This window comes from Aythya marila, assembly GCF_965140915.1.
Source record: "Aythya marila genome assembly, chromosome: 1".
In the NCBI taxonomy this organism is placed as follows: Eukaryota; Metazoa; Chordata; class Aves; order Anseriformes; family Anatidae; genus Aythya; species Aythya marila.
The window spans coordinates 128,630,609-128,649,271 of record NC_139042.1 but is presented as its reverse complement, the minus strand read 5'-3'; the positions used below and the strand labels follow the sequence as shown (position 1 = coordinate 128,649,271).

General features: G+C 40.8%; 1 protein-coding gene across 1 annotated transcript in view; it reads left to right on the top strand.

The window, feature by feature from the left end:
• Positions 1 to 13,215: 13,215 nt before the first annotated feature.
• The window catches only part of ANO2 (anoctamin 2), a 190,937-nt gene continuing 185,489 nt past the window's right edge, over positions 13,216 to 18,663 (top strand). The window contains exons 1-2 of the mRNA XM_082784479.1: positions 13,216 to 13,248; positions 18,153 to 18,536. Of these exons, the coding sequence (XP_082640605.1) occupies positions 13,228 to 13,248; positions 18,153 to 18,536 (405 nt within the window). The 5' untranslated portion in view covers positions 13,216 to 13,227. The remainder of the gene's footprint in view (positions 13,249 to 18,152; positions 18,537 to 18,663) is intronic.

The following is an 18,663-nucleotide window of genomic DNA, read 5'->3' as shown; positions in this document are numbered from 1 at the left end:
TTGAGCAGTATTGGTATGGTTTATAGAAGAGAGATTTGAGATTACATTGTTCTTTCATCTTCACCATAGAAAGTTATCTTCATCAATAAAAGAAAATGGCGTGGTAACGGAAACAGTTGCTTCGACTTAAAGAACATGTCCCAAAGCTGTTAGAACTGACTTCAGAGACTTTGTACTTTCATTCCCCACTTCAGACCTTAATTACATGCTGTATACCTGTAATGCATATGGTACTTTACAGTCAGAGTTCTTGGTACACAATAATGATTATGGCTCAAGCAACCAAATATTTCTGCAATCCATACACATTTTTCTCCTTAAGTTGAATGCAAAGAAATTGTGTGCTAAGGACATGTTGTGTACAATATGCAAAACCTCAGCATCTGTAAATGGGGCTAAAAGACAGCTTTTAACCTATTTACCACGGCACTTCTACAGACCAGCTTAAGGATAAAGCTCATCTCTCCTTATTCCAGATGCCAGAACTTCAACTGTTGCATTAGCTAAAAAAGTTAGTGTTCTTTCAAAAGTGGAATTGACAGTGGCAGATTTAATTTACTTACTGCTGACAGGGATAAATTTATAAGGATTTAAATTCTATTTGGTCTGGTCAGGATATAGAAGGGAAAAGGATTTCCAGAGGGTGGTTGTTGGTGGAATCTAGTGTCAGTCAAGCACTTTTAATGGGAGATACTAATTAAAAAAAAAAAAAAGTATAAAAGAAAAAAACTGTTTATTCCATTTATCCTTTTGCAAGACAAGAAATATTCCAACTTCTTGTTGAATTGAGTTACCTTTCTGATAAATCAGCTGGGAAGATGGGAGATGGTTGTTGTCAACACTAAACTTTCCAAACTTTTTTGATGAAATCTGTAAAGCTTAGAAATAGGCTATGGGTGAAAAAACATAGTTTCTCTAGATCTAGCAGAATCTTTCTTGAATAATCAAAAGTGTATATAGAGGTCCTGAAGGGTAAGAGTGCTCCTGAAAAGTCTAGCAGAAAAGCTCAGGAAATCAGGTTGTCTCTGTGCAGTATTTACATTTGCATCTATAGATATGGAAGGCATTTCAGAGGGCATTTCCACCATTGCCTCACTGGTAACTATGAATAAAGTTTTGAGGTGAAGAGCCACTTCTCCTCACATGAATGCCAACGTCATGTGATTAAATGGGTCAAAACACCTCCTTATCTGCACGAGTGTTTGCCTTTGGAAGCATCACTTCTGAGAGCATTCTCTTTTGAAAAACTCCCTCTATGCTTTCAACTTAATAGGCAAGTTATACTCCTTTTAGAGAGGAACCAGATAGATCCCTGCTCCTCCTCTTTCGCCATTCAGCTGTGGACTCAATACATATAGCATGCAGGCCCTTTCTTTCCTTATTATTCATTCAAGACACCCTATATTGCTCTTGAATGTCTGTTTATTCTGCCATAGGATTAAAAAGGGGATCAAACACATAAATCCATGATAACCTCAGGGAAAAAAAAAAAAAAAAACAAAAAACCAAACAAAGCACAAAAGCAACACAAGTTTTAATTAGCACCATCCTCACTTACTGCAGTAGATCTGTCACCAGTTTTCCTCCATCGCTATAGCTGCCTCAAGATATTAAGCATCCTGACAGATGGATTTGGGTCCCCCAGGTAATCAACTGCATGGCAATTCATCTGATGCTGCAAATAAGCAACTGCTGAAAGAGAGCAACTGCTGTAACATCAGAGAAACATCAGAGAGGACTAGAGAAAAGGGGTAGATAGAAGGTGAAAAACAATGTTGTTCTCTTCTGCTTACCACCACTGGGCTGCCCCTTCATTTTCATTTAGTGCCTTGACCCAGACTGACATTTCTTAGCTTGCAAAAGCTGAAAGGATTGCAGCCTAAGGCTTCATGGCTTCAGACAGGCCTTCTAATTAGGTAATTGTATAAGCCAAGCACCAGCTTATCCACATGGGAAGGACACACAAGAACATCCACAGAGCAGAGATGGGGCTACAGTTTTCTGTAACCATTGAAAAATCAAATGAGCATAGCTAGCATTTTCTTCAGCAGCAAAGTGGATGGACAGTGTTCAATTAAAAGTCTGTCCAACAAACAGGCAAACATTCTTGCTTCAATTACTTCTAACTCTGTTGTGGCTTAAACCAGCAGGTAGCTAGGCACCCGTTGTGGTTTTGGCTATGAGACAGTTATATTTCCTCCTAGTAGCTGGTATGGTGTCATGTTTTGGATTTAGGATGAGAATGGTGTCAATAACATGCTGATGTTTTAGTAGTTGCACCGAATCAAGGACGTTTCAGCATTTCATACAGCCCTGTGAGCGAGGAGACTGGGGGTGCACAAGAAGCTGGGAGGGGACAGAACCAGGACAGTTGACCCAAACTGGCCAAAGGGATATTCCATGCCATATGACATCGTGCTGAACAGTAAATATGGAGTGGGTGGCTGAGGGGCAGAGGGAACTGCTACTTTTGGACAGACTGGGCATTGATTGCTAGGTGATGAACAGTTGCCTTGCACATCAATTCCTTTATACATTCTATTATTGTTAATATCATCATCATTGTTATTTCTCTTCCTTTTCTGTCCTATTTAACTGTCTTTATCTCAACCCATGAACTTTTACCTTTTTTCCTCCTGATTCTCTCCCCCATCCCACTTGCAGGGGAGGGGAGGCTTAGCAAACAGCTATGTGGTCCTTTGCAGCCTGCCGGGTTAAGCCACAATGGCACTGCACAGCCATTTGCTCACTCTGCTCCCAACCCTATTGGGATGGGGAAGAGAATAAAAAAAAAAGTTAATAATTCATGGGCTAAGGACAGTTTAATAAGACATAAAAAGAAGGGGAAATTATAATACTAATAACAATAATAATAACAAAAATATATAAAGTGATTGATGCACAATGCAATTGCTCAGCACCTCCTCACCTTTGCCCAGCCCATCCCCAAGCAGTAGCTACCCCAGCCAACTTCCCCAGCTGTATTGTTCAACACAATGTCATATGGCATGGAATATCCCTTTGTCGAGTTTGGGTGAGTTGTCCTGGTTCTGTCCCCTCCCAGCTCCTTGTGCTACCCCAGCCTCCTTGCTGGCTGTCAGTATGAGAAGCTGAAAAGTCCTTGACTTGGTCTAAGAACTGTTCAGCAACAACTAAAACATCAATGTGTTATCAGTACTATTCTCATCCTAAATCCAAAACACAGCACCATATCAGCTACTAGGAATAGAATGAACTCTATCACAACTGGAAAAAAAAAAAAAAAAAAAAAAAAAAAAAAAAAAGGACAAACTAATTTAATAAGAAAAGTCTAAGTGTTTCATGGGAGAAACAAACTGAAATAAAGATATTTACTTTCAGATGAAAGCAATTAACATTTTTCCTGAGGAGAGCCAAGTAATTTATTGGAAAAATGCTGGGTTATAGGATCAAACTCATAGCATTTGTAGTTCAATATAATTGGACAAACAGACCTGTATTAAAACATTAGACCAATTCAAGAATATGCCCCACGCTAAATGGCTTTTTGTCATCTTGCTTGGCTGCAATTTTGCTTTCAAACATCTATGCCAGTACATGGACTAAAGTGGTCACACAATGTATCTCATGAGAACTTAGTGTTTTTTCCTTACAGAATAGAGTTCTGTGGACTTTTGTATGGTCAAGGCTGTTATTAATCAGGTCTGTCTAGCACCTATTTATGACAAGCAAAGCCAAGGTCCTGTAGTGCTTGGTGCATAAGGCCAAAGTAGTGTTTTCCTTGAAAATTTGTCATAGGAACAGACAAGTGAGAAAGAGAAAAAGGAAGGGAATACTATAGCAGCACCCTTAACAGGCTGAGAAAGTACATAGAATTTTGGCCCTCACCTGCTAGTATGAGAAGCAAGCTTTTTTCAGGCAGCCTACCCCAGGCAACCTGTCTTTCTGGTGATGTCTGTAAAGAAATTGGCTCGGAGTTCCTCCCTGCAGGTTTCAATTACCTTCTGCACAGTCCAGTTGTATTTTAGTACAGCTCTGCTCTTTTCAGCAGTATTCTTTCCTAGAAGAAGTGAAGAATAAACTCAGGCCTGTAATCAATTGCCTGCTTAGTAGACAGCTGTACACACAAACAGTAGTAACATGCCAAAACAGCAGAACCATGCTGTACAACAGAAAGTAAAATTAACACTTACCAGCAGAATTCAGGCTTTGAAAGACATCATTTTTAACTTGGGTATACTTCTTGCGAGTCTTGTTTTGAGCTACATATCTTTGTTTTTGCATTTCCACCAACGATTGAAAATACATCTAATCACTTTAGAAGACCAGTTGGATTGATGAACATGATACAAGATAGATTTACATGAACATTAAATGGATTTGGGAAGGAATCTTATAAAATTTGTTAATTATTAAAGGCATGTAATCTCTCTGCTAACTTTTACAGACTTCCAAGTGCCTCTACAGCAGGTGAAACACAATCTGCTATATTGGCATTATTTGCTCCGGCTTTACATTATCAGCTAACACCGTATCCAGATACCCTAGGAAACACAAAGATGATATGATTTTCTTTATTGGAAAATGTCCTAACACAAACAGGCAAACAAAAATCGCCCAAACAAACCCATTTCCTTTTTGACTAGCTGGATATTGCTTCCTATCTTATTGCCTCCTCTGTATATTATTTATTACCTGTACTAACTGTATTACCTGTAATGGACCCATCCTCATGGCTTATAGGAGCTAATAGTTTGAACCCATGTAGGAAGAACTTTGTGTCCATAGGGATCCTGGTAGAACCTGGCCCTACATACCTATACTCCCTCAAAATTAGTGGGTGTGCCTTTCTGTTTTATCTTTTAGTTCATGCAGCATAAAATATCAAAATAAAATATAAATATAAAATTGCATAATTTTCAGCAACTTTTCATTCCCTTCTCCCTGAGATAAGTGTAGCAGTAGGTTTGCTATCTATCCAAGGAGTAGAATAATTGCTTATAAAACATCAACACGAAAAAGCAGTTCAACAGATGCTTCCAGTGGAGTATTCTATAGTTCTACATTGTTAGCCCTTGCCCCATAACAAGTAAGTCTGAAATGTAGCTGGAGAACAGCTGTGGACATTTGATTAAAGTGGGATTCATTTATTCAAATGGATGGGGTGCTCATGCAATTAAAAAAAAATAAAATCAGACATACAATCTCAAAACTAGTATGCATAGACTAGTGTGCAAGCTGTTTGAAGTAACATCTTCCCTTCTAGAAAGCTTACACAGCACCTGAGAGTAATTTCTAAATTTTTATTTTTTAATTTCTGTAATTTAATTGTTTTAGACCAATCAGTCCAGAAGCTGTGGAAGCCAGGATGTTTCTTGTTTTGTAACTGAAGGCAGTTTCTAAATGAAGTTCTGATATTAACATAAGATACTAGGACTTCTCTCTGTGATATAGACATCTGCTACTCTTGCAGATCATAGCCCAGTATGCAACCTTAATTCACAAGCCACCAGAAACAGTGTACTTTATTATCATTGAACAAATCAATTCCCACCTCTTGCATTAAAGAGACTGTTGTAGTGTCACAGATAAGCTTGAAAGAAGAAAAAGACTTGAACTTCAAATAATTTCACCTGTCTCCAATTAGCATTAGCAAATGTAAGTCCTTTCTCAGAAGGTCAGGAATAACCCTTTCTCCTGGTATATAAGGTTGAAGGCTAAGCAGGATCCATCACTTAGTCTGACTATACAGTTGATTACAAGATAATCCCCTGAATATTTCATGCAAGAAAGACAGCATACAGGCAGTAAGGTAACTTGAGTACCTGAGATACAGCCTTATAAAAAAGTTACCACACTTACGTCCTACCTTGAAGCACTGTAAAGCTTTGCAGATACACAGCCACTCTTCCTCACTGAAACCACCTCCAGGATTTAAGTGTAATTCTTGAAAGAACTGCTTTTCAAACAGAGCTGGCTGCTACAGAACCCTGGTTTTGCATTAGCTTTTTCTTCCTCTCCTCTGCTGCCTTTTGCAGAGTTAGATCAAAATATGTTGCTTGCTGAGGTTTTATGGAACATGAAGACAAGATGCTGAACTTCTAGTAGAGAATCACCATGGCCTCTCAGATCACAGGAGTTTTGCCATTTTCCTCTCTCTTTCTTCTACAGGGTAATAGAAAAATAGAAAGTCTGGCTAATTAGCTTCGGCCTGGCTTACTTAAAGAAGGATCAAGCCAGGATAGAAATAGCTGCTAATGTTGTTCACAACTTAAGACAGTGCAGAAGCAGATTGTGCATGTGATCAGCATAGCCACATCCTATTAGCTCTGTCGCAACTTCCAGCCAAACCTCCAGGCAACATGGAAACTCATGCACCTGGTAAGTTTATTTTCTGCTTTGTTGTTAATTGCTGCCTATGCAGCTGAATAGATGGAAAGGGGGTGGGGAACAGGAAAAGGAATACTTTCAAAGAACTTGTCTTCTTTCAGGGCCTTTAAAAAAAAAAGTTTGTGGCCCAGGTTACATACAAACAGCTCAGAGATAAAACACAGAGACACACAGTTTGTTTCTTCAGAAGTCTCGGGAGTGCAGCTGTGGGGCAGCATTGTGATTCATGTGGAAAAGAAAATCAGTAGGCAAATCTCTTTTTCTGGAGCTCTGCTGTTTTCCTCTGTGTTATTCTTATTGCAGTGCAACTGGGGAAGAGGACAATATCCTTTTTCAGAGATGACTGAATGCACTGAGATTTCAGTTCCCATATGCAAGGAATAAATCTGCTCAGTGTGTAAAATCTTTTGTGTTTGAGTTCCCAGTGTAGGAGTTTAGAATATTGTTCAGTGATAATATTGTAGTGCTATTTGTTTACTGTTACAGATGAGAGCTCTGTTGTTTCCAGACATTGTGTCTTAGTGTTTCTGGGTCTTGTAGCTCTGTTGTGAACAGCAAACAATCCTGAAGTTCATGGAGTCCTGCTATTTTTGTGTTCTCCCATACAGTTGCCTTTATAAAATTATTTGAATATATTAAATTGCAGTGTGCAAACAGCCATTAGATTTAAGGCCTAATGCTAGTCTTTGTAGCATTCCTCTGATGTCCTTTTTTTTATTCCTGATCCTTCTTCACTGTTTGAATTTGTTCTGTTATACATGTAATGTGGGATAAATCAGGTACTTTCTGTAATATCTATATTTAGAGACAGCTTTGGAAAAGCAAAAAGAAGAAAAAAGAAAAAAAAAAAAAGTGAGCATGTATGCACAGCTGTATTATATAGATACAGCTCCGTTAAGTCTTCAGTTAATTCAACAGCTCACAAAGCAGTTCCAGTTTTGGTTTATACTGTTTGGTTCCCACGTCTTTATCCACAGCTCTGTTCTTCTTCCTTCATTCTTGACTCATAGTCTTGCATCCCTTAAAAGACTCTCAGGCTCATGGTGTGTGTTAGAGGTGAGTGAGCAATTCTTTTAACTCAGGTGCATTCTTCCTGTTCCTAATGTCAGAAGTGAAGGTACATGAGCATCTACCAAAGGAGTGCAATCACAGGCTTTTACATTTGTGTCTGTGACCAGAGTTATTTGGGCAGGTCCATGCCAGCAAGGAACTCCCACTTTCCTGCCCCTGTCTGTTTGAGGTGCTGCAGTGTTTCTCGCAACAGTTCAGGACCAGTGCATTCCACCTCTAAATACTCAGCTTACCACGTCAAAGAGTATAGCTGGCTGAGTCAACATCCAGCTCCCTCACTGACCATAGCTGTTGTGAAGGAAGTTAGAAGAGAGGACCTACCCCTTCTTTCCCTCAAAAACAGTTTTTTGCAAGCTGTGGCTTTACTGCTGGCCTCCACTTATGCTAAGTCTCAGCTGATCAGCAGCTATATCTGTGCTCCATCTTGGACCTTTGTTAGTCTGGTCCTGACCTGTAGGTGAGGGCTCAGCTTCCTGACTTGGCCTTGGACTTGCTGTGTCACTGATGACTTTCCGGGGGATTGCTGAGCTGTGACTGACCCAGATCACTCTGTCCCTGATCCTGACCCAGACTTGCTGCTCTTACACCTGGACTCCCTGTCAGTGGGGTCACTCGCTGTTCTGCTCCATCACACTCTGCTCCTGGCTCACCTTACCCTGTGAAGCAGGTGACTCTTGCTGCTCCCTGCCATTCTTTTCCCTAGGATGTTTTTATGAGTATTGTTGTTATCCTTTAAGCAAGTAATTCTTTAAAGAATCTGTGAATATACTTTCATCCTAAGGGCCAGAGGATTAGGACAAAATGTTCTGTCTTACTGCTTATTAACAGCTTCTTGAAACGTTACATTCTCAAAGTGCATGGTAATATGGGAAGATGCTCATTTTGTGCCAGAATTACTCCTTGCACACAACTCCACCAAATTCAACATAACTACAAAAGAGAGCGGTTCCCTTCATTATGTTTTCCAAACTACCATTAATGCTTTTTAAGAATTGTAGGAATTAAAAACAGGCAAAGCTTTTCGGATTGTCTAATGCTCTCACCAGTAGCTAATAGGAAAACTATGCATCGTGGAGCAAATTAAAGCACATTTCAGATTAGAGTGTATGTGGACTACCCTGGAGAGGAGTAACTCAGTGGAAGCTTCTGGGAAGCGGAAGTTGCTTGGAAGAAGTAAAAAGGGCTAAAACAAGATCAGAGAAAGAACAGTCCTGCTAAGGCTTACAGTAGGCAGTAGGCTCCATACAATCCATTGTCTGTTTTTCACCTTTATCACACTCTCCCAGCCATATCCCCCAAGCATTATAACTCCTGGGGAATAATTCTGGGGGTGCAACCAATGGGAGGAAGAAGTGGAGCTAGGAACAGAATACTCCCCTCCCCCCAGGTTTGCCACTTCCTATTTTCTTCCCCATAGCTGAGTTTTCACCAAGAGAGGAGAGATCTAAATTTGCAGCCTGCAGTTTGAGCACTTAAACAGTACCTCTCAAACTGAAGATGGTAAGGGCAAAAATGCCTTTAAAAAGCTTAGTGCCTTGGGCAGCCTGGGTACATCTGCCTGTCTCGACCTTGTCCTAATATTGTTTGAAATGTCACACCCTGACCCTCCAGGACACTCAGAAATGAGAATCTCTCGGGTAGGAATCAGTATCTCAGTGTATCCCTTTACATTCTGCCTTACACTCAGACCTTTCCCTCCCAGACTCCAGAATATGATCAAATAATAAATATTCTTTACAGAGAAAACTTCCTAATGGTGTTGTGGGGATAATTTTTTGCTTAACATGTAGTTAAGCACAAGAAGGCTAAGCATCTAAATAGATCTTAAACTAACCTGAAGGAAGAAATACCAAATATTTGAAATTTAATGGTCAAACTTGAATCTTCTTTTATTCAAATAAGAAGCTTGAGAACACTATGCTAATCTAGATCGCCTGTAATGAAACCTTTCCTTCAAGTGATATTGAAAAAAGAATGTATTTCTTACATAAAATATTTTTTCCTAGGAACTTCCTTAGGTATCCTGCTTCCTTTAAGGTTGACCAAGGCTCAATTAATTAGCATGCATTCCCTTGTCACTCTTGAATTGAGAAATTATACAATTCGGAGTATTTGAAGAGACAACGGGTGGCAGCTTAAAAGAAACAAAAACAAAAAACAAACAAACAAACAAAAAAACATAGTGCGATGAAAATACTCGCATGCTTTTACAGGTGTGATTAGCTGTATTGAAATCAGTCTCTTTTGATGTTCATGTTCAGAAGTGGGAAGCCATTAGTTCAGTGGGGACCTAAAGAACACATGTATATAATAACCATGTTAAATCTTCTTATTTATACATACATTCTTTAAAGTCACATTCAAGTCAAGCTATCTAGGAAGAGTAAATAAAACCAATTCATTTTCATATTTCATTGGAGGATGGAAGGAATAACAAACTCACCAAACAATGCTGCTAAATAGCAGATATTTTGAACAACCTTGCACAGGATTTCATGTGAGTTACAAGTACACTTCTCACTGTGGTGTCCCAGAAATATAGTCATTTCTGATACTTTACTGGAAAGAGAGGATGATAAACAAAAGCAGACCACTGTCTGTGCCCTGAGTGTCCAAAATCTTTTACAGTATGTTCTGCAGAGGTTTTGTCTATGATAATCTGACCATCTGGACTACTCAGATAATTGGCTGTTACTCAAGATTAATACAGATCTCCTAATTAGGATGGCTCCTTATTGCATATTTCACAAGCAGCATGGTCCTTTAAGACATCCTCCTTAGTTCTTCCACTTTTGGTGGTGTGCACATCTTAAACTCTGTTGAGAAGGTACTGTGTCCTTGTAAGCCATTTGCAACTTGAAGAAGCTTGACTAAAGGAAAGGTTCCCATGCCATTTTTCTGAAAATAAATGCAGTTCTTGAACACTTGTTTTCCAGGCGGAATTCACTCCACCACTGTTCTCTGGGGTGTAGCTTTGGTGTGTGTTTGTGTGTGTACATACACACCTCAAAGATATGCATCTGTTTATGTACAAATATATATATGTATATATACAGACGTGCACATGTACACACAGATTGTTTCTATCAATACTAATTCCTCTAGAATATTTACAGAATGAGAACATGTAAGGCCAGATGTCATAAAGGCTTGCAGGGTAGAAGGTCAGGAAGCATCTGAAGTACAAGCCCCCGAGGAGCTGTGGTACTATCGGCAAGTACTGTCAAATGTGGAATTTGTTCAGAGAAAAACATTTTGGCTCAGTCAGTTTGATTTGGGAAGATGAAAAACTTTTGGGTGAAAAGGCATCTTCCAGGTTCTGACATAGAAACTGCATTTCCATCTAAAAACTTACTTTGACTGGACATCACTGATGGCTTCACCTGCTCACTAACGTTAACCTCAGGTTTGCGACACAGTTTGTGAAGGTTAGGAAGCACAATGGAAATGAAACCATTTTATTATAAATGGACTGCATGTTTGTTTTTTTTTTTTTTTTTTTTTTTTTTTTATCCCAGGCTCAACTAAAAGGAGTAGGAAGAAAAGTATTTAATTGACTATATAAAGGTCTTGTGAGATATTGCAGGCTTAGACTGAAAATACTGGAGAAATACCATGTTTACCCTTTGGGAATGAAAGCTTCAGTTATTAATTATTTGCCTTGGAGTTTCCCTTGTGGCATCATTATGTGTTTCATTAAAGTAAAACAAGTGTGAGTCTTCTTTAGAGATCAGAAAAGGAAAACTGGTGAGTCATCCATTGAGTGGTTCAAGTGCTGCAGGACCCTAATTTGTTATTGATAGGAATCATAGGAATAATCATAATTTTAGGGGCCACTCCTCCCCCCTCAAGCATTTCCTTTTTAAAAATAATCCTTGCTTCTCTTTTTGCACGTAATTGCAGGTAAGTAGATTCAGACTGGCATAGAAGATTAGCAATAGAACATAATGTTTGCCTTTGACTCTTAAAAAATGGAAGGGATTCAATAATTAAGAGGAAAATATAACTTCCAGACATATTTTAGCAATTTTTCCCTCTCCACCCCAAATGAGAGACACAAAATTCTGTTTTCACAATCAGTAAGAATGAATCTTTTTAGATTTTCCTTGAATTATTTGAAGAAGATGATCACTGCACAACTCCGTAGGTTTCCTGCATATTCATCTCTTCAATTCTTCCTTTCCTGAGATGCAATTCAAGATACTTCTGCCACCAGTTAGATGGCTCATCACTGTGGAAGAAATACTCTTCAGTCACATGAACGTTGAGTGAGAGAGTTATTCCTGCCTTCCTCTTGCCTTGTCTCCATCACCACGAGGGAAATCATATTGTCTTAACACAGTGCAGCAGATCTCATAGGGCAGTTCCTCCCATACTGGGAAGTAGCTATACTAGACTGTTGAAACTACTTTTTTTTTTTCCCCTTAGACAGAAGGCAGAAGTGGGGGAAAAGAACTGAAGCATTGCTAGGATTGCCTATTAAGAAGGCAAGAAGAGATATCACGGATGTAGTGTCTCCCTGGATATGTGGGAGCCAATGAATATTCCAATTATTTCTTCTTCCTGGGAAAGACAGAAGTACCTCCTGGTGAAGCATGGTTTTTTATCTTTTTGGGGGTAGTGGGGCTAATTCTGTGGGCAGATGGGTCTGCTCCACCTGGATCTTCTCTCTGGTAGAAAACACTAATGCTTCAAAGACCAAGCCACAGTTTCTGAACCGAATAAGCGTCTCAGAGAAACTATGGGTAAAAAACAATCGATTCCATTTATAGTTATGGCACCACTAGAGGGGGAAAGAGTATGAAACATCTGTATGTTACACAAGTTTCTGTAACCCTTACTTTTTATCATCATTCTTTCCCTGTGTCACTGCTTCTATTGACTGCATTTCTTACCCATGACCAAACATTTTTCTTTTACTCTACTGTTGTACTACACTGCTGTACAACAGATATAGCTTATTGATGGCAGTGGTAGTGATTAGGATATGGCATGTAAAAACCTGTCCCAGTTATGCTGCCTTGTGCCCATGAAATTTGACAATAAAAGAGATGGGAAACACATCCAAAACAGGACATTAGTCCCTAAAAGTAAAACATTTAGGGATAAACTTCAATGTACTTCATGACAATTTCACACCATTGTTTGTCCAAAATTTAAGACTTTTTAATAGAGAATGACTGCTAGCCAGAAGTTTCTATCTATACCTGATTGCACTTAATTTTGTTCACATTACACCAGAACCAAAATACTCCACTTCAGGCCTAGTTGTAAACTGTAAGCAAACTTGACTCACTTCAGTTGCAGTGATTTTTCTCCCATCTGGCATGAATATAGCTCCAAGAGAACCGCAGTACAGTCACTTGAAACACACAGTTTGCTCATGTTCAGGCAGGAGGTCCTTGGCTAGTTGCAAAGAACAGATTTTCCAGCTTCTAATCTTGTGGCTAAAGTGCAGGAGTACAAATCCTGTTGAACAACCAAGTTCCAACTTCTCCAGCAGTTCACATAACTACCTGCTACTCCTCTGCAGTTGCGTGCACCTTTCTCCGTTTACTTAAGTTCAGCACCTGAAACTACCTGTCCAAAAGCCTTCTTAATGTAATGCTATTTCTCTTATTCTCAGACTTTCCTCTAGCTTCCTCACACCCAAGTCTGAGCAGACAGAAGGCAGCATCATCAAGAGACTCTTTTTCAGCATGCAACAGCAAATACCTCACTGTTCCTCAAAACCATCCTTCCTTGCACAGCTGCAGTGTCAATGGATCTTTTGAAGCAGCTAACCATATGGAGTCCTACAGCAGTTCAGTAAGTAGGATTTTATATTCATTGACATACCTCTAATACCTTTCATAGAGTCATAGAATCATAGAATATCCTGAGTTGGAAGGGACCCATAAGGGTCACCAAGTCCAACTCCTGACACCGCACAGGTCTACCCAAAAGTTTAGACCATGTGACTAAGTGCACAGTCCAATCACTTTTTAAATTCAGACAGGCTTGGTGAAGTTCCAGTGTGTAACCACCCTCTCAGTGAAGAACCTCTTCCTGATGTCCAGCCTAAACTTCCCCTGTGTCATGGTTTAACCCGTCTGGCAGCTAAACACCACACAGCCGTTCACTCCCCCTCCCCCCTCCCTCTTTGGGATGGGGGACAAAAATGGGAAAGTGAAGTCTGTGAGTTGAGATAAAGACAGTTTATTAAGACAGGAAAATAATAATAACAATAATGATGATAATAGTACTGCTACTAATAATATGTACCAAACAAGTGATGCACAATGCAATTGCTCACCCCCCGCTGACTGATGCCCAGCCTAACCCTTAGCAGTCCCGCCCCCCTCCCCCGGCTAGCCACCCCTATATATTGTTCAGCATGACGTCAGATGGTATGGAATACCCCTTTGGCTAGTTTGGGTTAGGTGTCCTGGGTCTGTCCCCTACCAGCTCCTGCTGTACCCCCAGCCTGCCCATTGGCAGGACAGAGCAAGAAGCTGAGACGTCCTTGGCTCGGTGTAAGCACTGCTCTGCAACACTTAAAACATCAGTGTGTTATCAGCACTCTTCTCATCCTAAGACAAAACATAGCATTCTACCAGCTACTAGGAAGAAAATTAACTCTGTCGTAACTGAAACCAGGACACCCTGCCTCAGCTTAACACCATTCCTGCAGGTCCTATCACTGGTGTTTACAGAGAATAGGTCACCTGCCTCTCCACTCCCCCTCCCAAGGAAGTTGTAGACCGCAATGAGGTCTCCTCTCAGCCTCCTCTTCTCCAGGCTGAACAGGCCAAGTGACCTCAGCTGCTCCTCATATGTCTCCTCCTCTAGGCCCTTCACCATCTTTGTCGCCCTCCTCTGGACACTCTCCGACAGTTTAATTCCCTTTTTGTACTGTGGTGCCCTGAACTGCACACAGTACTCGAGGTGAGGCCACACCAGCCCAGAGTAGAGCGGGACAATCACCTCCCTCGACCAACTAGCAATGCCGTGCTCGATGCACCCCAGGATACAGTTGGCCCTCCAGGCTGCCAGGGCACACTGCTGGCTCGCATTCAACTTGCTGTCAACTGCAACCCCCAGATCCCTCTCTGCAGGGCTGCTCTCAAAAATCTCATCACCAAGTCTGTGCATAAAGCCAGGGTTGCCCCGACCCGGGTGCAGGACCTGGCACTTGCTTTTGTTAAACTTCATGTGGTTGGTGATCGCCCAGCTTTCCAGCCTGTCTAGATCTCTCTGCAAGGCCTTTCCACCCTCATCTAAGTCCACAACTCCTCCAAGTTTGGTGTCATCAGGAAATTTGCTCAAAACACCATCTAGTCCTATATCCAAATCATTTATAAAAACATGGAAGAGCATTGGCCCTAAAATGCAGCCTTGAGGGACTCCACTAGTGATCATCTGCCAGCCAGATGTGGCCCCATTTACCACAACCCTTTGAGCCCTGCCCATCAGCCAATTGCTCACCCATCGTATGATGTTTTTGTTAAGTTGTATGCTGGACATTTTGTCCAGTAGGATCCTATAGGAAACCGTGTCAAAAGCCTTGCTGAAGTCCAAAAATATCACATCAGCTGGTTGATTGATTGATCGACTCGATTGACTAGATGGGTGATCTTATCATGAAAGGAAATCAAATTTGTTAGGCGGGACCTACCCCTCATGAACCCATGTTGGCTGGGACCAATGACCACATTGTCCCCCAGGTGCGCTTCAATAACTTCAAGAATCATCTTCTCCATAATTTTACCAGGCACTGACATGAGACTGACTGGCCTGTAATTGCTAGGGTCTTCTTTCTTACCCTTCTTGAAAATTGGCACAACATTTGCCAGCTTCCAGTCTACTGGGACCTCCCCATATTCCCAAGAGTGTTGAAAAATAATTGAGAGAGGTCCTGTGATGACGACAGCCAGCTCTTTAATCACCATGGGATGAATCGTATCTGGTTCCATAGACTTGTATAGATCCAGGCAGAGCAGCAAATCCAGCACATGTTCAGGGTCAGTTAGGAGTTCATCATTCCCACTGTCATGGTCCTCCAGCTCAGGGCACCCTGGGTCATGAAAAGATCTGCAGGTTGATGACTAAACTGTTCTTGTAAACTAATCTTTTTTCAAATCATAGGTCAACACATACCTAGGAGTTAATTTGAGCTGGACTGGAAGATGGAAACATAGTGAGGCTGCAGTCTTCACAGCACAGCTGTTAGGAGAGAGACCTCTTGGGAGATGTTTGTAGTGATATATGTGCTATTAGAGGAATAGAATAAAACTGTCATGAAATGCCGATCCTACTTTCAGATATTCTCATTGCTTGGTGTACTGGCTGCTTGTCTTGGAAACATCAAGAAGCAATGAGTCTAGGATTGAAAATGGTAATTTAGATCACTGATTCTGATTTCTGCAAGGGCAGTGAGAAGGAGAGAAAGATCTTGATAATTTTTTCAGTGGTGTTTTGCAAATTGCAATTTACTTAATTTGTGTTTCTCTCTGATAAGGCCTTCTTGTGCCAGAAGGTGACATGGTAGGCTAAGTATTGCATATTTAGGGTCAGAAAATGCTTTCACAGAATTTTGTGGGAATTTTGACATTCTCTGTTCAATAGAAACCCATAATAATGGGGAATGGCACTTTGTTTCCAAGAGTGGCTGGGGAGGAATAAGCAAGAGTCTACAAGACAGGGAGAGTGGAACTACTGTATCTCCTCATTTTATTTTGTGTAACTCCAACAACATCTAATGTTGCTATGGTGATCTCTCAGGTGGCAGGGTTGTGGCAGCTGGCTACACACAGGTAATAAACAGGAAAATCTCTTAATGTTTTTTCATGTTCCCAGCCTCTTTGTTCCCTCTTCTGCATTTGTTTGAGCATCTTATTTCTGCCCACGCTTGCCAGTAAGAGAGGAGAGGATATTTGGAGTTCATTTTCTCTAGAGTCAGCTAATGCATTGTGTTGTGCCAGCAACCAGGCAGTGGTGACATCATTACTTCTGCGCTGTATTGTGTGAAACTCTCTGGAAGGGAGACTAGGAATCTGGAACAGGATTTTCTTCATTGTGGCAAAGATGGATCATGAAGGTTTGCATGGACTGCCTGTGAGTACTATATGAAAATGGACCTAACTAGGAAATGGGGAGTTGCAATAAAGTGCTATCTCCTGAGCAGTTTTATATTTTGCCAGAATCTATTGTTGAGTGTAAGTTTAGATGTGCCTAAAGGGACTATACATATGCTATACACATAATGTTTGTAATATGTGTAATGTGTGGAACAGATTATGTGATGATAATTTCATGAAATAAAGAAGGATGAAGTATGCATACAAAAATGATTTATTAAAGGATATGGTGACTGAAAGCTACTTTGTGAGAAACTGAGATGTGAAGAGAAGCAATGAAAAACAAGAATTTGGGAGCTGTTGGTGTATTTAACAATATGCACATATGTCTAAAGCCTTCAAATATTCATATTGCGTTAACAAATGCCAAAACTGCCATACAATTTGCTTGGTTAACTTTGAATTCAGGACTACTGGTGCATGTAATAGAGGGGGAAGTAAGGAGAGAAGGAAACCCTTAACTGGTACCTGTCAAAATTTTGCTTGTATAGCCACCTATGGGATCCATAAATAGCTGGAATTAAATTAGGGGTTCATTGATTTGAATCATATTTATTTGCTTGACCATATTTATATGCTTGAATGTATTTCCCCATTTTTAAGTGCTGGTGTCACTTTAATAAATGACACAGTAGAGTTCTGTGAAGGGTTTTAAGATACAATATTGAGCTAGAAAGGGTGCTTTTTAACAATTTTGTGTTCAACACAGATTCTGCAGAATTGCTGTCCCCAGTAGGGTGGGGTGGTGGTGGTAGAATGGAAGTAGTTTCATGCCAGAAGGTTTTGGATAGTGGAGATGAGGTGGCAGAGATGGTCCACAGTAATAGCGAGTAGAACATAGGCAATTTTAATGATTATGGTTGATTTCCTTCTGCGATGTTACAGCAGAAAGAATTATGTAAAGTATGTAAAGAAATATGTAAAGAATATGTTCAGTCACATATTCTTCTCATGATAGATTAAAATACACATTAACTGTTAGCTATCCATGGGGTTTATTCTCTCTAATCCCTGGTATTTGACAAATCATCTCTGTCCAGCCCTGCCTTCTTGCCTTGATACTACTTTGAAGAACTTTTTCTTGTTCTAGCTGGAACCAGTCCCTTTTTACTCCTGCACGCAGTCACCTGCTTCGGTTCCCTGACCATCTTTGCTCCACAGCTCATCCTTTTTTATGTCCCAAATTGTAATGTGATCTTTGTTCCCAATTCTCAATCCCATTTTAAAATGATGTGGTATCCTATATAGTCTGTTTACACATAAACCAAAAGACAGCATTGGCATGCACGTCTGTACCCACGTGTTGGATAGGTAGCTATCCCGTGGTGCTGGATAAGGTCACTGTCTTTAGACACTCTCATTTGTTTACAGCCAGAAGAGCTCAATGTGATTTAATCTGATCTGCAGAGTACAAGTTTCATACGTATCATACGTATGGGCCATACGTAGGACAAGGATCATACGTATCCCCATTTAATCTCCAATTTTTGCTCTGCTCATCTAATGCTTTAAAGTGCTTGTCAGACCCTAGGCCTGGCTTCTCCTTGGACTTCAGGGTTTTCAATTCATGATACTCATGTATTTCCCTTTCAGATTATAAACAATTACCTGGATGGGACCCAAGGAGGGGCTGTGGACTCTGTGAGTGGCATGCACTTCAGGGATAGCAAGAGGAAGGTCGACTATGTTTTAGCCTACCACTACCGAAAACGCCTTGCCCAGCACCAGCATGGGGCCAGTTCACCAGAGCCAATGAACAGGGCAGGCTCCATGACTGTTGTTTCAAATGGAGAAACCAGGAAGGGTCGCCTCAAGCTGCATCCAGACAGTGGCCAGCACATCCCACAGGAGCTGCTGGGGGCTCAGGTGATAGAGCTGGGCCCACTGGACACCCTGGAGGAAGAGAAGCGACTGCAGAGGGAGGAGTATGAACGCAACCTGGTGGCAGCAGGGCTAGAGATTGAGAAAGACGCTGAGGTAAGAGTGGGAAAGCTGTGCCTCTTGCACAGTATTGGGTACCTGGTGGGGCTAATGGATGTCTTGTTGCAGGAGATGACTACCCAGGGGATGTAAGCATGGGCAGGCCATGGTGGTGGGCCAGGAG